Raw genomic sequence first — 12182 nt, 5'->3', positions numbered from 1 at the left:
ATTTTAGAGGAATGCCTTTTACTTCTGTACACTTTCATAAACTTCCCTAAATTATTTCCACCGAAACTTATTTGCACAGTAGGAATTTAGCAAATCTAAATTGAGCTGATTCACAAAGTCTATTTATGTTTTACTTTTGACTTTCTCCTCAATTGTCAAGAGTAAGGGAAATGTGATTTGCTTAAGGATTACGCCACAAGCATTTAAAAACTCAAACTAAAAAATAAAAATGACATACAAAGGACTATAGAAAACAAATACACAAAATGTTAATATTATTCGATAATAAACAAGGACTTTTGCTTACACATAATGAATATGGGTTAGTTTTGAGCATACACAGCTGTACAATTAAACATGTATGCACTTATATTTACATTGTTTTCCTCCAGTTTCTTAGGAACTTGTGCACTGTTATGCTAGCTCTGAACATTGCCTCATTGTCATACTAATACAATACTCCAAGGCGTCGCATATCAAAGGGGCACAAAACCAGCAAAAGGCATGACCCTCCGGGATCATTCTTATGCCAACCTTCCTCAGCAAGTGAACAAGTGATGTTCTTGTCAGAATTTAGAGGCCTATTAGGATGGCGGACGGACCTGCGTCCGTCCGCCACCCCCGAGGTGGAGGGACCGTCTGCAGGGGCAGCGGCGGTCCCTCCGGTGCAATTAGGATGGGACCACCACCCTGGTGGTCTCATCCTGTATCTTTAACCTTGCGGCGGGTGCTGCTTCAAGCAGCACCCGCCGCAAGGTTAAAAATGCATGCTTTGCATTTACATGCACAAAGCGGCAGGCACCGCGCGGTGCCTGCCGCTTTGTACATGCAAATGCAGGGGTACCCCCCACGTGCACCCCCCACCCCCCCCCTTCACCCTGGGGGCCCACAACGGGCCCCCAAAGAAAAGACCGTATGCCTTTCTGTGGCGGCATTGCCGCCACGTAAAGGTATGTCCTGAAGCACATCCTAATATGGCTGGCGGTGTCTGATAGACACCGCCACCATATTAGAGCTTTTCCGCCACGGTCGGAAGGCGACCGCGACGGAAAAGCGGCGGACGTTCTTCCTGTCCGCCGATGACCCCCCAGCCATCCTAATGTGGTGGGGGGTCTGTTCATGTACCGCAGCGGTGAATCCACATCCTCCGGCCCGGCGGTGGCTTCCGGATCCGGATTCACCCCTTAGTATGGCAATGTATTCGGAGTAATCTGAAGTTTATCTTTATACAGTCAGATTGACAGTAGCATTACTGAGTAGCCTGGTTGTTTTTCCTTTCTTGGGCCCAACGCTTTCTCCAGTTCTGTTTTATTCATGTGTGCCTCTATTAGATGCACAGTAGCAACCCCACTGAAAAAAAGATTACCAATACCAATATTGGTTAGATATTTTCATTTGAAATCCCCTTCTTAAATTATTTTCAGAATATGAGAGCCAGTAGAAGTGACAAAGACAAAGTCAGTAATTTAAATCAAAAGATCATATATTCTTTGGACAGTCAAGGGGGTGGGGAAACAGTAATGAATAATCTTACCCTTTTAATACGTTTTCCTTTAAAAGTGATGAAGATCGCTTTAAGGTCACATCCATACCACTAGAGACAGTAAATGGCTCATTTGTTTCACTCTTCCACACACATAAGAAGCATAAGATTAATTATGTCATAATATGGCACGCAGTGTACAAGAGATTGGTTATTTCATAGGAATGGATGCATGATAAGGCACTGATTCCCAGTAGGTCATAGAAGAGGTTGTAATTTATCACACTCAGTAAACATGCATTAGCCCAGGATGAGGTTTTTACGGAGAGCTGCAAATAGCTTCTATCCAGGGTTTTGGAGGGGCAAATGCAGCACAACATGCAGATTTGGTGTATAAAACCAAGAGTTACATATTTTGACTTTTGTTGTACATTTTGGAATACATTTTTACGTATCTGATCTACCTAAATGTGTTGGGGGAGAACAGCAGGGGTACAATAAGCATTGCAGAACTCAGAAATCTGATCCACTTTGCAAACTACTGTTTGTGGAGGGATTTGAATTTATTTCCACATTTGGAACAGTGGCTTTGAGGGCTATTTTTCTAACATATAGTGACCAAGAGAAACTGCATTCAGGTGCTCTCTAACTAGTGGACATTACCCCAGTGTATTGTCTATGATAATGTATAGGTCCTTTTTTGAAGGGCAGGAGTAGGGCATGAACCTCTTGGCCAGAGATCAAAGGTCTGCATTTCATCATGAACCAGTGATACAATCACTTCGGTCTTCATAACATGTGCTTCCAAAACCATACTTTAAAGTTATTTGTGGATTCCTCAAGTGGCTTTTAAGCTGCAGCATAATGTTTTTTCTCATTTGTATTAGCAGCAAAAACAGCACCAAAAGAGAAGCTTAGTATTGGGTATGGGCATGTGTTAGGGATAAAATGGAATAACGTTACCAAGAATAGTCAATGTTGTTTTGTTTAAACCATCAATCATCCCCAGGGCTGAAGATCCTTTTGATAGAGAAGCAGGTCACGGGAGAAGGCTCCACCCTTTGTGAAGTAATCCTACACCATGACAGCGAAATATAACGAGAGCAGTGACATCCTCTACTTAACAAATTAGGTCATAAACAGATTGAAGTCAGGAAGACTAAGAACAGTCCAGTTATTAACGAGTTGAAATCAACAATAGTTGCATTTATTCAACAAAATGAAGTATGAACTGGAAAGGTATGTAGCTGCAATACCACTCAGCTTATAAATACAGGGGAACTAATGTAGAAATGTCTTTGAGACAGAGTATCTTGATTTATCAGCAGAGGTTCAGAACTGTAGGAACTGACAGCTGTCAGGACATAGTGATTGCATACTTTTGCCAGAAAGGATCTCCAAAGAGATCATTGTGAGATGTGCATTGAAGGGAATAATACATGAAGAGAAAACAGAAATGCTCCTGTTTAGTCTTGGTGTTGTGGGCATAGGTGCAGTTGTGAGATCAATCTAGCTGGTGGGTTGTTGATAATATCGGATTCATTTTGGATTTTCACAAGGACCTGGAAATCTGTGTATTGCACCGGTTTAACAAATCTTTCTCTTTAATTTAGTCTCTGTCCCTCTGTCTCTATTCCTTTACCTTCCACTCCCAAAGTACCTCTTGCTAACATCCTCTACTGCTAATAAGTGACTCACAACTACCTATCGTATGTTCTTTTTATAATGCGCTCATTTACCATGATTTTTATTTACTAAAGTTCACAGTTAACCACCAGTCAAAATGAAAGCAGCCTTATACTATTTTTTTGAGTTGTCAAAATGTCAGTGAAATACCATCCACACTTAACTTAATTTTGTATTACCCAATCTGAAAACATATTAAAATAAGAATCACTCATGTTGAACCCATTTTGTAGACAAATGAGTGCTTAAAATATCATTAAAATGCCTAACTGTTGAACAATGTTAAAATTAAATGTGTTGGCAAGGAACGAAATAGGGCGGAACAGGGCTCTGTAATTATTCTCTTTCATGCAAAGACAAATGCTCTTTTATTACAGAAATTGCAAGACAAGGGGGATGAATAATATGCACCACTTACCAGTGCAGACAAACTCTTTCTTCTGAATATCAGCAACGTTGAAACCCCTCAGGTGTATGGGTGCCATGCAGAACGTGAACTGACCAATGGTCTTCCTCTGACGCAACCAGTCTGAAAGCCAAGCCAAGTGGCAATCACAGTAAAGGTAATTGGAATGTAGTCGCCTAAAATAAATTTAAAAAAAAACAATGAAGACTTGATCTGGAAATTTGACAACTAAACACATCGCACAAACAACTAAGAAAAACAAAGTGCGAGATTCTGATTAGGTTTCATGTGGGCTGTACTTCTGAACTAAGAAGAAATTCCTCAGAGACACATGATGCAGTGCAAAATATTCAAGTTCGGCTCTGATTTTAATTCGTAAGCTATCCAACGTGTTTTAACTGTGAGTTAGTGCATGCTTCATTGTATTGGGCAGAAAAAACCCTTCATTTAAATGAAGAGGTAACTAGGCAAACTGCAATCAAACCAGGAGGGTAGATGGAGAAAAATACATGATCTGTACCGAACATTATCGGACCACATTTTGGCGGACCCTATCATTTACTGACTTTCAATTGAAGAATGGTGTAGAATAAAAAAAAACAATAAACTGAACTGGTTTATTAAGAATCCCATGTCAAGTTTTGACAGACAGTGCACCTTCTTAGATATCGATTCACCGATATAGCAGGGGTGTCAGAGGTGACTTTGTACGCCTTCTCCCTCAAATGGCATAAAAGAGTGAATGACAAGACATTCCCAGTCATATCACAAGAAGTGATAACACAGGATCCAAGACCCTTATGACATCACAGAAAGTGATAAGACTGAAATGAAAACACAATTGCATCAAATTGTACGATTAGTAAATAAGCCATAGTAAAAAGTCTCTCTTAGCGAAAACTCATATTAACTTGGGCGCTGCCATGGTGCTGTTTTAAAAAAAGCATGCAGTCATCACTTGACAATGGCACAGCAATCACATACTCAGCCACATGCATCACTTGCCTCATTCGCAATAGTGGGATCGTTTAAAGCCTCGAGTTCCTCCTTTGAGCCTCACATCCAAAAGTACAGGCATTGTATGACAAAGCAGGCATCATATACAACGATTCAGTCCTCAAGTGCCAAGCAAGGCATCACATACATACCTAGTCACAGATTCAGATGTCTACATATAGTTTCAGATATCTAATGGCATTCCTACACGCCCATTCTCAACCTCAGTTGCCCAGTCACTCCTAGTGTTTGCCTGTATGGACAGGCACAGCCTTAAATATCCTAGTACAAACTCAAAACTCCAGGCACAACACAAATAGGCCCAGAAATAGCCAAAGTGCAAAAAGCTCAAACAAAGGCACATATTCACAGGCACATAATTCATATCGGCATACCTAAACTGAAATGCCCAGAAATGTCCACCCATATTATCTAATACACATGTACAGGCTTAAATATCCACAAATGACCCGACTCATACCCAAGTGGCAGGACACAACCATCATATCGCCATTCCTTGAATATCTTCAGATGCAAAGGTACCATCTCCAAAGCTCATACAGGTGAAGAACATAGTCAGGATAGGCACCAGAAGACTGCTGTGCCTCAGTCAAAGAGAGGGTGAGAGTAAAAAAAAAAGAGAGAGAGATCATCTTCAAAGTGCCAGATCATCTTCAAAGTGCCTCAATCCACATGAGGAGGATCTTGGGGGGCTAGTGGAGGAGCTGTAATGTGGCAGGTTCCAATTTTTTGTAATAAGCAGAATGGAGAATGGGGGGACGAATCAGTACGGCTTCTCTTTCCCATCTCTGTCCTTCTTTCTGCTCACACCACAAAGCATCCTTGTGTGAACTTTATTAGTTCAGCTGAGTACATTTTATTCAGCTCCTAATTATTCTCTACTCTACATATTCGCATCTCATGGGTTACTTGAGTCGTTGTATAGCAACACAGATTAATGTATCATAGTGTGATATCAATATGTTCCAATGAAGACTGTAATAGAGTCACCTGGAAGCCCTATCAATTAACAGTACTGCTGCTTTCTTTGCTTTTTTTCCAGGCACATAACCGTTTGGACCTGAACCAGATGTATTGTGTGAGGTGCTATAATGAGGAACAATGAGCTTTTCCTCATTTTTAAATCTAAAACCGCGAATACCAGGATGCAGTGAAATGGCACTCTTCCTCGCCAAAGATTGCCATTAAGTCTCAATAGAGAGGAGTTTGCAGTTAGACACACTATCGGAGTTGACAAATGACCAATCTCATCTTCTGAAGTATGAGAAAGTATTGCTCTTCTCTTAACTTCACCTAATATGAATAATTTTCCTGTTAGGCATCCAAACTAAATGCAAACATATGCATGTGTAGTTAAGTTGAACTAGAGTTTACCACACACTGAGCAAAGATGTACTATGTTATTTCAGTATGTGTGAAATTAAGTTAAAAGTGTGCAGTCATAGAAGTCATTCAGTCCACGCAAAATATTTCAAACTCTTGGCCTATTCCTTGTCCTGTTTAATGTAACTTGTAACTCTTTAGTGCAATTCCGGTGCTCAAAATATCTAGATCTATTTTTTGTAAAAATCTGAGGATAAGCAGGGTGGCTCCCAATTCACTGAAGTCCCAATGATAGTGACATTCTCATCATTTCAAATAATCTAACTTTAGAAAAAGAGACCATGTCCTTTGTGTTTGGTGGGGGTGATCAAGCAGCACTCTACAACATGGCCATGCACTCTGTGACAGTTCCCATTCCAGCTTTTCTTTGGTTGTATCAGATTCTAATACTTCTATTGTGTCAATTCTTAGCCTCCTCTATTCCTTTCATGGAAAGTGTACAGTTTTCTAAACATGTGTAGAAATGTTTACAACATAACTGTCTAGGATTTTTGTTGTTTCTACAGCTGGTTACCTATAATCAATAAGAAATGATGCATGTCGCCAAGACTGTCGTCTTATTGATGCTTTAGTGTCTGCAAGTGCTGCATGCTTTTTTAGAAGCTAAGATAAAACTGTTAATCAGATACTATAAAAGTTTTGAATCATAGAGAGGGACATCGTGCTAGGACTATCATGGCAGATGTAACCCCAGTTTACAGAGCAAACCAACCTCAGTTGGATGCAATATTGGGGACAGTGAGAAGATGTTGCCTTTAATCTGTCGCTGTTAATTTTACAGCCCCGAGCAAGTAGTGACAGAGAATAGCTGAATTGCTATTTCATATAAAAAACACAGGTATGTTGTGTGATCAATCTCAGAAACTCAAGCACGGGCTTGTTGCTTACTGCTTTAGCTAAACGTTAGCATAGTACTAAGGAATAGCCAGAAGGTGTTAGAATCTTAAAAATTCAATAACCAAGTTAAACATGTTTCTGCAGGATTTGCTGACCACAATATGGTTTCATGCATTTTCGTATTTTATGTGGTAAAATTAATACTGTATGCACTTGATTATGATTTTATAATCAATCATTTAAAATACATGTCCTTTTTATTAGTAATATTTTGAGTGTGTTATTCAATAATAAAAGAGGGTTTGGAGTTCCACTGTGTCTCTGAATTCATCTTGTGGGACTTATCATTTCTAGTAAACACTTCATGCAAAGTATTGTTCAGTGGGTTGTGCCTGATTTGCAGTCCAGCTTGTTTTTTAAAATTCATATCAGTGCATTGACTAAGGCCTTGCACCAGTAGGTTTGGAATCTGATCCCTGCGGCTCAGTGTGTGGGTAAGGTTTAGATCCTATCAATACTAGGAAAGATAGTAAAAACATCTGGCACCTAACTTCTGTCATAGTACATTAGCAAGCACCTTAGAATGACCTGTACATCCTTTGCCAATTTTGTCTTCTTAGACCCTCTCTCCACTAATTTCTAAACATGAAACTATTTTGTATAAAAGTGACATATGTATATGTCTCAGTAAACTGAAACACCTGAAAACCTGTTTAGAGACGTCTTCATTTTTTCAGTTCCCAAAGTAAAAATTGTAAAAGGTGAGCATAACTTTTATTTTACAATCAATTGATAAGTCTGCGGCAGTGTCCAAGTAGGCAAGTAAGCCTGCTACACTGAAACTTCATGTAATGATTTTGACCAGAGCACTCTGGACACTGCAGGAAAGCCATCAAGGCATGGCACGCTTGTCCGTCTGCTGATACTTGTCACCTTCCTAAGAAAAACATAATTTCCCAATTTTTAAAAGAACTAATTAAGGACCAGATTGTTTTACTTCTAGCAACTACAGGCTGATCACATCTTCAAAACAGTCTTGCAATGTGAGCAACTGATTTATCTTGACTCAAGTAGGTGTGCTTTGAAAATTTACATTATTGCTTCACAATAAGGAAATATTCAGCCCACAAACTCTGACACATGCTTACAAATTTGGAAGTTTTATCAAGGAATTGACGGGTCTTTCTACACTCAAACAAGAACGTACAAACTATATTCAACTGAAACAGAATCCTTCAGTTGTAAAAGCACGAGATTATTTATACAGAATTAAAATAAAATACGAGGAAGAGGGTGATAGAAAACGGGTAAATTCAGTGGATTTTGCTGACAGCAATTGAAAGCGGACTTTGATTTCTGCTGCCCACAAATTCAAACGCAACCCTAGTGTTGCTAGATACAATAAAAAGGAAATAATAAATGTGCTTAGGAACCCTGATAACATATTTTACATTGTTCACAAGTCATTGCCTGAGAAGGTTGAAAAGCTGAGCCAAAGGACTACTAGTTATGGGGTATTTTGCCTCTCTCTCTCTCTCTCTCTCTCACTCACTCTTTATCTCTGTCTCTTGCCCTTTCTCTCTCACAGCATTGAATTTGCCTAACTACATGAAAAGTCCCTGGTTTACATTATATAGTACTTGTGTGGAGCATTTACACACACGTACAAATATTACTCTTGCCATCTCCACAGGAAGACAATTCATTTAGTCTTCTGTTTTATCAGAGACAGTATAATTGCCTTTATAATTTCTGGCGACCACAAATGTGGACATGTAGTGACTTTCTTTACTGGGTAAGTGTCTGATAAGAAAGAGAGAGAAACGGAAAGATTGTAATGAAGACAAGAGGAAGAGAGGAGAGAGATGAGATGACAAATAGATGGAATGAGGGCAAGAGGGAGAGGTGAATGAAGGGTATAAAGAAGAGTCTTGAAAGATAGAACAGGATGAAGCAGAGAAAGGGAAAGGGAAGGTGGGGATGAAGATAGATATGTAGGGGTATAATGAGGTGACGAGCAAGAGGGAGAGAGAAAAATGGAGGAGATGGGGATGAAGGGGATAAAGAAGGTACCGGAGAACGAGAATAGGTTGAAGAGGAGAAAGAAACAGGCGAAGAGGGGGAGAAGACAAGAGTGAAGGAGAGGGAAAGATAAGAATGAGATGAAGCAGACAGAGAAGGGGAAGAGAATTGAATGAAAAGACGAGGAAGAAAGAAACAACAAGAGTGAGAAACAGAGCAAGACACAGCACACAATGGAGAGAGAGAGAGAGACTAATGTATATACTTCCAACAATGACTGAAATAGAAAACGCGTCCTTTAATCAGCAGTTCAGTGTATTTACTGTCTAATCAACTTTGCCTAAATAATGGATCATTATTGTGAAAATAACAAAAGCCAAAAAAACGACTAATTAAATAGGCAATTTGAGAGGACTGTCAAGCACCAGTAAAGATACTTACTCATCCCTGAGCCCCGCTTAATCTTCCCAGGTTGTATTTTGCATACACCCCCTCGCCTTGTCACATTTTCTTTGGTTATCCATCTTTGAGCACGTTTTCCTTTCTGTTGCCATGGTGTCCAGTACTTCTCCACACAATCCTTCCACCCTAGATGTGTGAGAGGTTATCAAATATGTTGTCTTCATGCTTCCAGCTCGCACATGAAACTCAGATGAACCTATTGATCGCATACCACATAACCTCAACTGCTTTATATCTTTCAAGCCGGGAACGGAGTCTTAATATCGCCTTCAATTGTCTTCAATACATATAAAGGCTCACTGTAGATATATATCCTTTCGTAATAGGTGTACAAATTTGTAACCAAAGCACGTCAAAATAATTAGATATAGGGGCTCTATTGCACAGCGCAATCGCTTCTTCCTTTTTTCTGCGACTCATCATTGGGTGTGCTCTATGTATGTTGTTATTTATTTATTTTCCAATGGTGATGGCTTGTTGAGGGTCAGTTTGAAACCCTTCAGTCCGTTCATAGCACTCATTCTGCCACTGTCTTTTGATGGGCATTATTTATCAGTAGAGTCGGTGAACAATATCAATTCAAAAATATCAGGTGACAGGAATATTGTGTCAAAAATATTTCCACTACAAAAATATTGAGTGACAAAATAGGTAAGAATACTGTTTTTTTATATATAATATCATCTTTAAAATATTGTGGCATATAATATTACCTATTTTAATATTGTATTAAATATTGTTTTAGTTAATTTAATATGTAATGTAATTGTTTTAAATAAAGTATAGTTTGTAATTTTTTAATGCGTAATGACATTTTTTTACATTTAATTAGTAATTTTTATTTTTGTAGCAGGTGTTAAGTTTAAGGGGGAACAGAGTGGAATGTCAAATAAATTATGTTTTCATAAATCTTTTATTTTAATTACATAATCAATTGTTATTTAACTATGTTGATTTTAATAGATTATGTCTTATGTAAAGTTGTTGATGTTTATAATTCATTGTTAATTGTTTAAGTAGTGTATTTTATCATACAATTTGTCAAAATTATGTTACATTTATTCTTTGTTGCAACAGTTTTTATTTTATTTAATTAATATGTTAATATTATTATATTTATAATTTAATATAATTTTTTGGGGGGTGGTGTTTTGGTTAGTAGGGAGAGAAGTGATTTTTTTCTGATTTCGTACATTATTCTTGCATTATTAATTGCTTTTGATACATTCATTCTACTTGTATAGTATATATTTTGATTTCGTTATAATAATTTTAGGCATTTAAATGTTTGTTTGAAATCTATTGGAATGCTATCCATAACCCTAACTAACTCCTACCCTTCCCCTACTGTTTTTAGACTGGAGTAGGAGTAGTAAATCTAACCCCTCCAAAGTCCAAACACTTTCCCTGCTTTTGGTTATGTTGTAGTGGGAATGGTAAACCTAACTAGTCCAAAGTCCAATACTTTCCCTTCTTTTGTTATGTTGAAGTAGTAAGTATAAGCAATCCCATCAAAGTCCAACACTTTCCTTGCTTTTCAATACATTGGAGTGGTGATAGTGAATATAACCATTTCAAAGACAAACACTTTCCCTACTGTTGCACAGAGTGGGAATAGTAAATGGTAACCCCTCAAATACTAACACTTTCCCTGCTTTTGCTTAGGTTAGGGTGGGAATAGTAAATCTAACTCCTCTTAAGTCCAATATCTTCCCTGGTTTTCATGATGTTGGAGTGGGAATAGTAAATCAACCTCCCCCCTCCCGAATCCAACATTGTCCATGCTCTTGCTTACATTAGATTGGTAATAGTAAATTTGCTTATATTTGTGTTAGTTACTTAATCTGACTTCTTTGAAGTACACAACTTTTTGCTAGTGTTATTTTGGATTACTGTTATTTTTAATATTGTTTTTAATGTTTATAATATTTAAAAAAATACGTTTTTTACTTACTTTTCATTTGTAATTACATTTTTTAACTAATTGCAAAATGTCTTGTTAAAATGTGTTTGTTGATTTTATTTTAAGGCTATTGTGAATACTATTGATATATTTTGTAATTATTTATTTTTCAAATATAAATGTATTTATTTATTTATCTCCCAGTATTATTGAATTTTCTTACACATTGATTTAGATTTTTAAATTAGGCTACATATATTTTTGGTTATCCATATGTTAGTACATGTTGACTGTTAAAATGATAGTTAATACATTTAATTTACTGTTTCTTTAAAGTAGTTTAATTATATTTTAAATGTTTCAAAGTAATATATATATATATTTTATTTTTTTCCACAGCAAATCCTTACGGAATTTTTTGAAGAACGCACTTGCGTTTCATTCTCCAATTATTTATTGCAATCACATCAAAAATTGAGGGGACAACCAACGCGTTTCGCTATCCCTGATAGCTTGTTCACAGTTCAAGTTGGAAACATTCAATACAACCAATAAAAAACATTTCAAAACATCATGTGACTTTTGGTGGTTATTTTGATTTACATAGTGTGTTGTGGGAGATGTAGTGTGCTCAAATGCCACATTGTCTATGTGCGCAGTAAATTGGGGTTATACAAATAATTTATATAATCTGATTTTATCCGCAAGTGCATAATTATGAAACAATTTATAACATGTGCTTTGTCAATTTTAACACATATTCTTTTTTGTTTTATTGCTTATTTTTAATTTATAACTCGCCCTTTATAACTCAAATCCTTACAACTATTTTAGCTTTTAGACATGTTTATCACTATCTGGACAGCATTTTTAAGTCTTTTACATCAGAGTGTCCCATTACCTACACTCTGTTTATTAAATATATTATTCGCCTGGGTTTTATATAGGCACTACCTGTTTCACACATTTTCCAGTTTAATCGC

General features: G+C 37.4%; 1 protein-coding gene across 4 annotated transcripts in view; it reads right to left on the bottom strand.

Annotated features, from left to right (window-relative positions):
- The window catches only part of SLIT3 (slit guidance ligand 3), a 1039834-nt gene that overhangs the window by 247767 nt on the left and 779885 nt on the right, over positions 1 to 12182 (bottom strand). For all 4 annotated transcript variants that reach the window (XM_078653381.1, XM_078653382.1, XM_078653384.1 and 1 more), the window contains one exon: positions 3588 to 3751. In XM_078653381.1, the coding sequence (XP_078509507.1) occupies positions 3588 to 3751 (164 nt within the window). The remainder of the gene's footprint in view (positions 1 to 3587; positions 3752 to 12182) is intronic.

Source organism: Lissotriton helveticus, chromosome 7, assembly GCF_964261635.1.
Source record: "Lissotriton helveticus chromosome 7, aLisHel1.1, whole genome shotgun sequence".
In the NCBI taxonomy this organism is placed as follows: Eukaryota; Metazoa; Chordata; class Amphibia; order Caudata; family Salamandridae; genus Lissotriton; species Lissotriton helveticus.
The sequence above is the reverse complement of the archived record's forward strand: the minus strand, read 5'-3'. Positions and strand labels throughout refer to the sequence as shown.